Source organism: Terrapene carolina, unplaced genomic scaffold, assembly GCF_002925995.2.
Source record: "Terrapene carolina triunguis isolate 2854851 unplaced genomic scaffold, T_m_triunguis-2.0 Scaffold374, whole genome shotgun sequence".
Classification (NCBI taxonomy): Eukaryota; Metazoa; Chordata; order Testudines; family Emydidae; genus Terrapene; species Terrapene triunguis.
In genome coordinates, this window is record NW_020664725.1 from 13,255,115 (window position 1) to 13,268,148 (window position 13,034).

Sequence of the window (13,034 nt, forward strand, 5' to 3'; positions counted from 1 at the left end):
TGAAGCATGTTAGTTAACATTCGGGTAACACATTGCAACGTGCCTCAGTTTCCCCAGAGGTAAAATGGGGATAACAATTTACTTTCTTTGTAAAGCACTTTGCGATCTACTGATGAAAAGAGATATATAGGAGCTAGGTATTAATTAACTGAAATGATTACACCTTGTGAGAGGGAATCTTAAAAGGAAACTCTCAGATTTCAGGGGGAAATTTAGAAAACGTGGGAAGAAGAAATATTCAGTATACTCAGAGTGGTGAATGGACTCCCTGTGGGAGAACTCTGTATGTAAACAAGGGTTCAGTTTCTTCCCAGCCCGTCGGCTACTGGACTCTGTACTGCAGTAGCAATGCTGATGTGGAAGGAGTTGTGACATACCAAACACAGGGCTGCTACTTCAATGTTGGATGGAGTGCCAGGGGCATGGGCAAGCAGGGTGGGAGGAAAGCCCCTCTCGAAACACACCTCTTCTCTGCAAGGGGGTTGTGTGCCTCTCCAGTGTCCTAGCATATCATTGGCCAACATTGCAGCAGTCTCCCCTCCTGGTATCTGCTTTAATAACCCTCTTTAGCACACACACTATCTCCGAGGAAACCCAGTCCACCTGTCCATGCCTTCCCCTCTAGCTTAATTGATCCATCTGTACCAGAACCTATGAACCGTCTTTTAGGTGTTCACAGCCCACCGGCCAGGACCAGGGCAATGTTAGCCCTCACACTCAGGGTTCACAATTTCTTCCTCTAGGTCACAGGGGTTCAGGCAGTTGTTAGTTTTTTTCAGGCAATGGCCCAGGGAAGGCTAACAGCCACCTGTAGCTATTTCCAATGGAGAGATGCCCTGTTCTATTCAGGTCTCTCCCCATACCTGGGGAGGACAGGACCTGCCTATTACATCCTGTTTTTCCCTTCCCACCAGGCCTTGCTTTAGCCCACAGTCACAGGATTTGGGGGGAAACCAGGGTCAGATGAGAGCTGGGCCTAGACTCCTCTTAGAAAGGCACGGCCACCTCATGACAGACTCCAATGACAACGCAGAAGACAAATGGCCTGGAGCAGTGCTTTGATGCAGAGGCCCTTTCCCTAAGTTTGCCGCAGCGTGACTGAACTGCCTCTTAAGGACTAAGAGCTGGAGCCTTTTCTCCTTGTCCAAGGGCACATTTACTGCTGTGGCTCAGAAAAAAAAGCCAAATCAGGCAGGAATAATGCGTCACACGGGCTAGTTAAGTGACCCGCTGACGCAAGATTTTATGTAAAAAATACAAGCTTGAGGCATGGTGGCTGTGTTGACTCACGCGTTCAGAGACATTCAGTCTCTCTGCCTCCCAGTGCAAAATGCCTTTATTTTTGTCATTCACAAAGGCACAAGGTGACTTGAGACACGACAGCAATGAAAAGAACACCACACACAAGGAGAAATCCTGCCTCTGTTGGTGTTCTTCGGGGATGGGGGAACTATCCTTCCACAGAACAGTAGGAATAAGCTTCCCCAGTGTGACATTCGTAAGACAAAGGACTGGAAGGGATCTCCCAAGTCATTCAAGCAGAAACAGAAGAATAAACCATGCAAATCATATGGACTCATTGTGCCACGTCCAGTTTATCAGTGGTGGATTAAGAGAGAAAAGCGACTGCAAGTGGTAGAAAAAGAACAGTGCAGTATTTACAGTAGGGCCCACTGATGTAGCAGGCTGCATATAAGGAGAACCCACAAGAGTGATTACTAAGCATCCCAGAGCCAGAAGATATTTAGCCTTGTGTTCTACTTCAGGGGCCATTACAACCTTTAAACTCAACGAGCCAGATAAAATAGGTAGTTCTTATTAATTTATACTCCAGTAGCACCGAGGAATCCTAGCCGAAGACCACGATCCCATTGTGCTAGGTGCTGTACAAACAGATGCAACTCCAGTGAATTCCTCAAATGCTTCCAAAGTGTAACCGCCTTACAAGTCACAACCAACGCTCCCCACATAAATGGGACGGGCTCAGCAGACGAATCCACAGGGCCAGGGGCACGAAGGAATAACTCTCATTGTTCTCGTTATTGCTCAGCTAATAGTTCTAATGATTTTCTCCAACTGCTCATCTTTTTAGAGCCTCGAGAATACGGATCAGTGATACCTGCATATGAGCCACTGTCCCCACGGACATAGGAATCTGATAACTGACAGTGGAATATTCACTACAGTGAGTGCCTACATCGGGGGGGAAATAATATCTAGAAAAAGGAAAGAAAATGCTCTTCTTGCCTGCAGGATCCCAGCTTGTAAGCAAGAAAGATATACCACCATGTCCAGATACCACGTTTATGGATGTGGCATGAGAATCCAAGCAGAACAGGAGTCAGGTTAAAGGGAAGAGAATGGTGATACCACTGTTCCCTGTCATCTGTCCCCACCCAGAGTGTAACAGCCTCTCCCTCAGGTACTATGTACTAAAGGGGTGTAGCCTGTGATCACACAATCTGGGAGGAAACCAGAGTCTGAGGAAACTGAACCTAGACCCCTCATAGGGTATGTCTACACTGCAATTAAACACCCGGAGCTGGCCCGTGTCAGCTGACTCAGGTCACGGGGCTCAGGCAGCAGGGGGTATACAACTGCAGCAGAGACACTAGGCTCAGGCTAGAGGCCAAGCTCTGGGACCCCTCCAGCCCAAGCCCAAACATCTACACTGTAAATTTACAGCCCAAGCCCTGTGAGCCCGAGTCAGCGGATACAGGCCAGCCATGGGTGTTTAACTGCAGTGTAGACATGCCTTTAAAGGCCCAGCCACCTCATGAGAGACTCCAATGATATCAGCAAAGGGAATGCAGGGGATGATAGGCCAGGAACCGCGCTTTAGTCCTGGCACTAAAGATGGTGCAACCTGGTGCTTCATCAGCTCCCAGTAGATTTTTATCCTGTTCCCATGAAAGCTGGGACAGCGTTCCAAAGCCGAAAGAACTTGCCTGGCCTTTTCATCTCCCTGCGTGGCGTGACTTTTCCTTACAAATAAACATTATAAAGCTTTCTAAACATATAGCATTATGGCATACAGCCTCCTGGCCACACAGCATTAAGCAGACATTTCACTGAGGCTCTTTTATTCATATGAAGATGTTATATGAGTGTCACTGTGCACAAATACTTTAGAATGGATTGGTTCCCAGAGGACACCAGAAATAGCTCACACACAAGCACAGAAAGGTCAAGGATGAGCCCGGCCAAACCAAACCCCATCAGCAAAAGTGTCTGAAGTTTCCATTACACAGGAGTCACTGCAATACATTTCAGATCGTTATTGCAGAGACCAAGGTCCCTGGCAATACTTGCCCTGTTGTACCTTAAGAAACCAATCACCGGGCTGCCCCACCCAGAAATGCCCTTCTATCTGAGTGATACTCCCGGGACCCATCAGAAGTTGCCAGAGGCAAAGATGGCATTAGAAACTATTCACTGCCGCAGTCTGGCCCGAGCAATATCAGATGTGCAGTGGGATCTGTATGACAAGGGCAACAAGGAGATCTCGCTGCTTCCTCAGACACCCCACTGTCTCCTCTAGTCAGGCTATTTAACTGCAGCCCTGTAAGCAGTCTCTTTAATGATCCCTCATTTGAACTGATCTTAACTCCCTCACAAAAAGCTCTCCCTTCATTTCTAATAGCACCAGGTCAGCTGGGAGCCAGGAGCCCCCTTCTGAGGAACCTAGGAATTGCCAGACTGGCTCAAATCCCACATCCATCTAGCACAGTATCCTGTCTCTGACAGTGGTTAGCACCAGATGCTTCAGAGGAATGTGTAAGAACCCCTTGGTAGGCAAGTGTGGGGTAATCTGCCCCAGGCCCCAATTAGGTCTCAAATAGAGATCAGCCTAAAACCTGATGCAGAAAGTTTTATTACCCTTCCAAATTTTTTGTTATCTTTAATTATGACAACTCGGGATGTTCTTGATGTCCAATCCCTTTTTGAATTGTGCTAAGCTATTAGGCCTCAGGAACCTCCTGGGTCATTCAGTTCCACAGACTAATCGCACCTGGTGTGAAAAAATTTGCTTTGATCCGTTTTGAATTTTTATCACCTGAACGAAATCCTAATCCTGTCTCTGCCACTAACTTCCTTTGCGATCTTGGGCAAATCACTTTCCCTATTCTGTGCCTCAGCTTTCTGATCTGGATTCTTACAGTACCAACCTCAAAGGAAATAGGTGGGGAAAGGTGTTATAAGCTCCATGAAGAGCTATATTGGGCTAAACATTATTATTGCTCCCCTTCCAGAGTCAATGTCTGCCACTTGTCAGGAGCAATTTTTCACCCCAATTCATATGTCTGAGAGAAACGAACAGAGATCAAGAGTAACTCATACAAAGCCAAAGCCCATCCTAACTCCAGCAAGACTGTCATAACAAACAGCAACATGCAGAATTAATTAACCTTTATCTTTCTCCAGATTCCTGCAAATGCCCTTCTGGTAACCTCTCTTCTGCTGCATGTCAGCAAAGCTCAGACCATGCATTGTCACAGAAGCAAGGAGATCCCCAAGACACAGAGTCTGTGAAGAACTGATGAGAAGCGAAAGGGCTCAGGGGCTGTGCTCTCAGTTACATGCCAGACGGACTCCGCACCCTGTCTGGATGAGACCGAAACAGCCACAAACAGGATTAAAGCTGACAAACAGACTCACGCAGCACTCTCTTGCTTTGGTTTAAGAGTGTAACCAACATTACTCAGACAGATAATGAGTCACACAGCTCTTTGGTACAAACAACCACTTTGAATAACGCTTATAAAACATGTGGAGGAAAACAGAACTGTACCTTGGGGAGAATCTGAAATTTACAAAATTGGGCACAAATGAAATACGATGTAGTCACATTGGATCTCAAACAGGTTTGCTGCTAAGAGTTCTCTGCTGTGAAGCGTAGATTGCTGAGACATCCCGTGATGTCTTTGTGGTGCACCAGAACTTCAAAGCTAGAAACTCATCCAAAGCAACTTAGCTTAGAATTCAGCAAAACAAACAGGAAATATAAAAATGCAGGTGGTATTCCTGACTCAAGAGAGACATCCAGTGGCAATAGACAGGAACTGCCTCACTGGCGAGCTTGCTTAACTGCATCAAATGAGCCCTCACAGCACACCCCGATATTTTGTTATAACGCACTCACCGTAAAGATCGGGTCCGTGAGGTGTGAAGACATTGTATAAAACAATGTTGAGAGGAGTGATTACCAGCTTCCCATAGTAATAGCTGTCAACAATCACAAGGGGAACCTGGAAGAAAGCATTTAAAATTCATGTAGCACTGGCAGCTTTGGCCAGAAATTCCAAATCAATGAGGGGCTGCCCAGTGTAGTGTCACTGCCAAACTTCCATATTTGTGCCAGGGAATAAACAGCCTCCCAGCCCCCATGCTGCACAAACGATAGGTATATGATGCCTGGCTCTAACTGACAGGGCCCCTGCAAGACAGGCACGGCTATTCGGTGCTGCAGCTTCTTCCAGGAGTATAAAGGGTTTAGAGTCCACACCAGATTGCATTCATCATGCAGCAATGAACTGGAGATGCTGAGTGCAAAAGGGGAGTTTGGTTCCTAAGCCCCTTACCCCTCTGAGACTGGACAGTGAATGGCAAAGGCTTTGAGCAGCATCTCATTAACCAAATCAGCCTTTAGGGCAGAGCATTCAGCAGCAGCAGCCAGCATTGGCATGTGCTGCTTTGGGCAGCGGGATACGTGTTTTGTCCATCCCTCTGCGAATCAGGTAACAAGTACCATACCTGGCAGGATGCCCCCGCTCTACACCCTCTGTACAGGTACTAGAGACTGACTTTCAAGTTCTGATTAAGACTGATTCAGCTAGAGACTGGAGGAACAACAAGCAGAGACTAAAAGCCCTCTGGGAGCAGCAAAGGGAGGTCAGTCCTCTGCAGAGAGGCAGGGTGAGGGGATCATTGCATGGAAGCTACACAACTTCTCGGCCTTTGAAATCACCTGTAAGAACGAGGGGAGTGAGCCAGGAACAGAGATGTGCTTAGGAGCAGAGGGTGAGGATATTGAGCTCAGGGAGATTCTTGTTAATAAGAACCTCAGCAGACACTGGGCAAGTCCTCTGAAAGGGCTCTCCCTGCAAATGAGCCCTGGCTCTGTTACAACCCCAGCCCAGCTCCTCCATTGGGCTTTATTACAGGAACTTACCAGAAACAGGATCAGGGCCACCAGACACCAGTTCAGGAAGCTCTTCCACCTCCGCTTTATTATCAGCAAGTCAATGGCAATAGGTAGCCTGGAAAAGACAACATCTGCATCAGGGACCCTTTTCAATCCAATAATCACCCACCTGCCTCACCTTGAGAATCCTTACCCCCTCCTCCCCCCAGGCCTAGGAAGACAGTTAATGGGGGAGAGGGAGGGAACGACGGACTCTCTCCCATTAGTCTCAAGCCAGGAACTGACTTCCCTGCCAGTCCATCAAACTGTTCCTTTTTTCGAGGGGACTATTTCAGCAAATCTAACAAGACACCTCTGAATGGATTGTCAGCAGCAGGGATCAAACCTGAGACCTCTGGATATTAAAGCGCAATCCTTGATTCCTAAGCTAAAAACCCCAGCTGTGTTAGCCGAGTCCATAGCAAGCACATTAAACCTCTGTATGTGCCCCAGATACCACCCCAGCACTATTCTGAGAGCATGTGGGTTATACAAACACCACCTAGACTCTGAATAACATGTACCACATGGATGCAGGGTTTTCCTAATGGTGCCACAGCCTCCCAGCCAGACAACTGAGCACTCAGCTTTGAAAAGCACAGAACCTCTGTCAGGCCTCTGAGCTTTTCTCTCCTTACCCAAGAGCTGCACTGAAAGGCCAACCCACGATGGCTCCAGCTGCCACGCCCAGCACGGCTATAGAGGTCTTATCCATATACCAGCCCGTCATGGCAACCACTGTGGTGTACATACAGAAACTGCTGGGGAGGAAGGCTACAAAGCAAAGAAAGGAAGGGGTCAGCTAAACTTTCACGTAGGTAAAATACTGCATAGGGTCAACTTAAGGCTCTGTAACAGGCAGAGTACAGTCTGCTATAAACACTGGGAATGAAATCCTGGCCACACTGAAGCCAATGGCAAAATTCCCACTGATTTCAACGGAGCCAAGATTTCACACCGGAAGTCCTCCAGTTAAGCGCCTTCTCACTCTATTCTGCCAAGATTAAGACCAGAAATATTTCCTCCAAGTACTAAGGTCCCTTTGCTCATAACCTTCCACATTCCACAGTGGCAGCCCAGCCAGACCACCAGCATTTGCAGATATAGGATTACCCATAACACTTGCTCTATTATCTGTGTCCTTTCTTAATCGGAAGGACAATATGAACTTGCTCACAGGGCAAATGGAGATTGGGATGGACTGGGCACGGGCCTCGAGAAACCAAGTCGGAATATGGGGAAATGAACAGGGAATGAATGAGAACTACACGAATAGTGCTGGAAAGGGCCTTCTAGCCGTCATCGTAAACAAAGGCAGTGCAGAATAGATCTCAGACATCATCTGGCTGTCACGCCTCCCCTCCTTCTGAGGCCACGTCAGCACCAAGTGCAAGAAGCCATTGCTCGAAATGACTTTCAATTGCCACCTTCGCACAAAATGTCCCTTCACATGCACACAATACCCACCCCAGGCATTTTACAAACCTGGGTTGCAATGGCTGGCTTGGCAGAGACCATTTAAATGGTGGGGGTACATTAAGGCACATTATAATGCCAGCCTACTGCAAGATAACACCTTTTCTCCCCCTGGTTAAAACTGGGCCACAGGCCCACGTGGAAATTTCAAAAACACTTAAGGAAAATAGTCCCAGAATGACTAAGACCCAGTTTGAGAGCAAAGAGGTTTGAAAGGCATGGCTCACTGAGACTGGGGACTGCAGCAGAAACAAATACAGCCAGGGAGGAGGAAGATAAAGGAAAGGAGTGGTACACATCTGGGACAACAGCTGCTCTCTGGCCAGGTTTCCCATTAGAAATGTCTGAAGCAGGAGAGCAATGGATTATCCATGTCAAGCACTGGGCATTGAGTTATGGGAACATTTTAAGGTAATGCTTTAAAAAAAAAACTACAGTTGAGGTTTTCCCCTCCGGACCCACCAAGGCATTCCTGAGAGTGGGTCACTCCTGCACCTGCTGCTGAGCAAGCCTACCTGCAGCTGAGCAAAACATCCCAGTGCTGAGAACTAAGAAGGCCAACATCAGCCGGCTCACATGCAGCCCAAATTTCTTACACACGGCCCTAGGGAAGCAGAGAGAATATCAGACACAGCACCATGGAAACATCTTCTGTGCACAAAAGAAAAAAAAAAAAAAAAAACACTCTGCACAAATCAACAGCTACTGCATGCAAGGCTGAAAGCAGCTCTTGGGAACCCCGAGCTGGAGGGCTCTCACTCCTCAGCCCCTGGAGACAAATGGACAGAGGAAGAATGGATACTCTGAACCCATCTACACTTGGATTTCAGCCCCATGCATAGCTACGCCAGTGCAAACCACTACTGTAGAGACGGTAGGCACCAGGGTAAGTTGCACTTGTGCGAATCATAAGAAGATAGGAATTGCCAGACTTGGTCAGACTTGTGGCCCCATTGAGTTCAGTATTCTGTCTCCACGTGGGCTTCACCAGTGTACATAGTGTCTGCACTAAGGGAGTGCAGCTACGCCATAATTGCTATTCCAGAGTACACCAGGCCTCTGTTTTACCAGTCACAGTAGCTGGCCACCAGTAGCACCATACCAAACGCTGCAGTTTGCTTCCCAGAATCAGGATCAATGCCATCTCATGGCTGCTGCCAATGGAGATGCAAAGTGGGACAACGATGGCTCGAAAAGAAGTGGCAGGCTAAGACTTCCCACTTGGACCAGCTAATTGCATGTTCAGGCTACTGCTTTATGGAGCTGCAAACTCCACTGGAGTTACCCCTCAGCTGGGATCAACAGAGCCAGGAGACAGAGAACTTGGGGGTGATTCTGAATTTTGAAGCTTTCCAGTGCATCCCAGCTGAAATCACCTACATAAAATGAAGTCCGCTGTTTCCCCTCTTCGACACACCCAGTACAACTCAGCTCTGACAATTCTGCTGATGTCAGTGGGAACGCTGTGCACAGAGCCTGAGCCAAATGCCAGAGTTAAGACTTACTCAGTGGACCTCAGAGCAGAATTTGGCCACAGTGGCAGGATTCTAACCAATGTTTCCCTATGAATCTTTGCTGGATACGTATTTTGACAGATTTCAATGTGAAGCACTATAATCCACATAAGACGTTTTTATATGGGTTTGTGGGTATATTTTCAGCCCTCATTGTCAGTGGCAATAACCATCCCTGTTGTTCACACTGGGCTATTCACTGAGCAAATAGCTTCATCTACTCACTTATAAAAGTAAAGCTCACAAATGCAACTCAAGAAGGCCAAGAGACATCGCAGGAAATAAAAGACGAGAACCTAGGAGAAACATTCAGAGTCAGAAACGGAATGTATAAATGGAACTGAAGTGCCTGCTGGTAAACCGTGGAGCAAAAATGTGAATGGCTAATATAAGATGGAATAACTACTGCCATGGTGAGAACCCCACAAGATCTACTTGTTAAATGATGGAGCCAAAGTCCACTCAATGTGGTGCCTGATCCCACACCCACTGATATCAATGGCAAAGTTCCCACTGATTTGAAAGACACAGGATCTGGCCCTTTGACACCAAGTCCTTTATGGCAAAATGGTGAAAAAGAAATGACTCCATGGAACGGGACCCTGGGCTAACCTGCCCTTTCCTCTTTCAAGTCTTGAGAACCGAAGCCTTAACTGCAACATTACAAAGGGAAATTATCCCAAATATCCATCTGCTCTATCTTATCCAGCGATCACGCACGCACACAAGAGCATCTCGGTACTAAGGGGTGGCGCTATACACAGTGTGGCAGATAAGTACCCAAGCAACATGTTTTTTTTAAATGCTTCTTTTTCACTTTCTCAGATCTACATGTTATAATGTGTTATGCGAGAAGTGCAGCATACTGACATTTATATTTTGATTTTAAAAATGAAACCATTAAAAAAAAAAAAAACATTGCAAAAGCACTACTGGATGAAATTTCCAGAGCATACAAGTGAAATCAGCTACATATCTTCCAGGAAGCTTAACAGCAGGTTTGAGACTATGGTTCTCTTAGACCAGTGGTTCTCAAACTTTTGTACTGGTGACCCCTTTCACATAGCAAGCCTCTGAGTGCGACCCCCCTTAAATATATAAAAAAGCATTTTTAATGTATAACACCATTATAAATGCTGGAGGCAAAGCGGGGTTTGGGGGTGAGGCTGACAACTCACGACTCCCCATGTAATAATCTCACAACCGCTTCAGGGGTCTCAACCCCAAGTTTGAGAACCCCTGCCTTAGACTGCTTTGAAAAACAGTCTTTATGTCAAAGTCTTTATGTCCTAGCCTGAATACATGGCTACTTTCAAGAGGCACCTTTCAAACAGTTTCTAGCCTGCCTTTGGTTCATGAACCCTACTAACCATACTTCTTCTGCACCCATTTAGACACCCCTGTGCATGCACAAGCACGCTAATTAAGAATTCCAATGCCCTTTGTGTCAAACAGTTGCTTTCTTTGATACAGACGAAAGGCCAGATGATTTCTCACAAGCAAAGCTCCGACACAAATGATTTACCTTATTTGTCCGTAGAACTCGAGCATGGAATAAGGCTGGCAAGGCATGAAGCCACAGATAAGCATAGGAGCGAATGGCATAGACTGGAGAGTATTCCCATGTCTGGAACCCTTTCCCATAGACGAGGTAGTGCATCTACAAATCCCATTTAAAAAAAAATACAGGTTAAAAAGAGGACACATTTTTGCTTTAGCCATTAGCAAACAATAGCATAAAAAGATTGATATGTTGAGGGCACAGATCAGCATGAGGCAGCTGTAGGCAAATCCATATCAAGAATCTGAGCAGACCAATTACAAAGCCTCAAATTCCTGTACTAAGGAGAAGAAGCCACTCACCGGTTCCCAGTAGTTAAACGTCTCATCACAATCGGAGATGTTACTCAAGAGGGCAGCGCAGAACCGAGCTGAGATTAGACACTTGAAAGCTGTGGATCCTTCAGGGGCCCAGACCTGACCCGCCTTGTTCCCGGATGGCCTAATCAAGAGCAAAGAACTAGTGTCACAAGGACTTATTGGAGTGGATGATATAAGGTAACAGGATTAAGAGCAGCAAGATGACACAGGGCAAAGAACCCAAGAAACTGGGAAATCCACACAGAAAGAGTTAAGACACTCTGGGAAGCAATGAATATGTCTGTACTCCCTCTTCAGTATCCTTAAAACACACACTGAGCGAATCTAAGTCTACAGCTCTTTGCATCCTCCTTTCAGATCCTTCTGCTCAGGGCATGATAGGCATCCTGTTCATTACATTTAAATTCAAGTTGGTTTATCCATTTACACATCTAATTAATGTCACTTCTTAGACATTTACTTGTTTTAACTGACCCTCACCCAACCAGTGACCCTTTAAAGACATTTTCCTCAGTCTATTTTATGTACTTACGTGGCCCCACCGCTGTTGTATCTGAACAACTCACAATCTTTAATACATTTATCCCCACAACAAACAGGAGAGTGTTCTTACCACCATTTTACAGATGTGGAGGTGAGGCACAGAGGAACTAAGCGACTTGCCCAAGGAAGTCTGTGGCAGAGCAGGGACTTGCACCCAGGTCTCCAGAGTCCCTGGCTAGTGCCCTAATCACTGGACCATCCTTCCACCCCTTGAATCCCCGTCCCACCGCTTACCAGACCCAGCCCTACTAGGCTGTGAGGTTGGATGGCACCCTGGCACCAAGTGATACAGCTACATTTCTAACTATACTGAGGAAATGTACATGGCCAAAGGCTCTGTTGGTTTTTTTTGTATTTTTCATTACTGCTGTTATACTTACTACAGCTCAAACCTAGTTTTGATGTCAGTGAATCCATTCTATGGGGGTCCTTGTACCGCACCCACCATTGTGGCATCTCAGCACCTTTATGTCAAGGATAGTCCAAACAAATGAACGCCAGATTAACTTCTACCCATTGGGTCCCCTCTGGTATCAGAGGCGGCTCTGGTGAAACCACCCTGCAATGTTCAACAAGTCTAGCTAGATGCCAGGCTCTGCTCGCAGAAACTGAGCCCTGGTGCATTCACCGAGCAAAGCCCTTGCTAATGCCCCAGTCCCAGGCTACCCAGGGCCACCCACCCCACAAGGCTTTGGAGACGGTCAGGTCCGTTCATAGGGAGACACGGTGGGTGCGGTAATATTTGGGTCCAACAGGATGTATTAACTCACCCAACCTGTCTCTCTCAGATCCTGGGGCCAGCACGGCTACAGCACCATTGCATGGGTCCCGTCAGGATTTCTTTATCAGGCTACTGTGTGCCGTCTATATGCAGCCCACTCGCCGGGGGGGGTGGTAGGGTGTCCACTCTGCCCCCGGTCCATGCCAGCCCCAGGGGGCCGGGCTCCCCTGCCCAAGGAGGGGGCTGGGTTCCCGTGCCCGGGGGGGCGGCTGGGCGCTGGGCTCCCGGCCCGGTGCCTGCCCCTTGCACCCCGCGGGGACAACCCCCCCCCAGCGCGCCCCCTACCCGGCCGGGCCCCTGCCCCCAGCCGCCCGTGGGCAGTCAGCCGGGCCGCCCGCGTGGCACCTACTCCGCCTTGGCCTCCTCCGGGGCCGGCCCCTCCTCTCGCGGCCGGACCGGGTCCCCGCCGCCTCCCCGCGGCCGCTGCCGGGTCCCTTTGGCCGCCATGCCTAGCTCGGGCAGCAGCGCGCCGGGCTCCCCCTGCTGCTCGCGGGAGGCGCGGGCTGAGGCCGCCCGTCGCCATACTTAGTGCGGGCAGCCCCGGGCGCAGGCTGCAGGCGCCGCTCCCCGCCGGCCCCGGGAGGCTCTGTGCTCACCTCAGCCGGGCTCCGGTCCGCTCCCTGCAACGGGCACCGGGAGGCGGGGGAGAGCGCCC

General features: G+C 48.3%; 1 protein-coding gene across 1 annotated transcript in view; it reads right to left on the reverse strand.

The window, feature by feature from the left end:
• ALG9 (ALG9 alpha-1,2-mannosyltransferase) overlaps positions 1-11,122 on the reverse strand; it is a 31,814-nt gene extending 20,692 nt beyond the window's left edge. The window contains exons 1-7 of the mRNA XM_029912919.1: positions 11,038-11,122; positions 10,700-10,834; positions 9,400-9,470; positions 8,176-8,264; positions 6,823-6,958; positions 6,173-6,260; positions 5,144-5,249 (exon numbers count right to left, since the gene is read on the reverse strand). Of these exons, the coding sequence (XP_029768779.1) occupies positions 5,144-5,249; positions 6,173-6,260; positions 6,823-6,958; positions 8,176-8,264; positions 9,400-9,470; positions 10,700-10,834 (625 nt within the window). The 5' untranslated portion in view covers positions 11,038-11,122. The remainder of the gene's footprint in view (positions 1-5,143; positions 5,250-6,172; positions 6,261-6,822; positions 6,959-8,175; positions 8,265-9,399; positions 9,471-10,699; positions 10,835-11,037) is intronic.
• Positions 11,123-13,034: the final 1,912 nt, after the last annotated feature.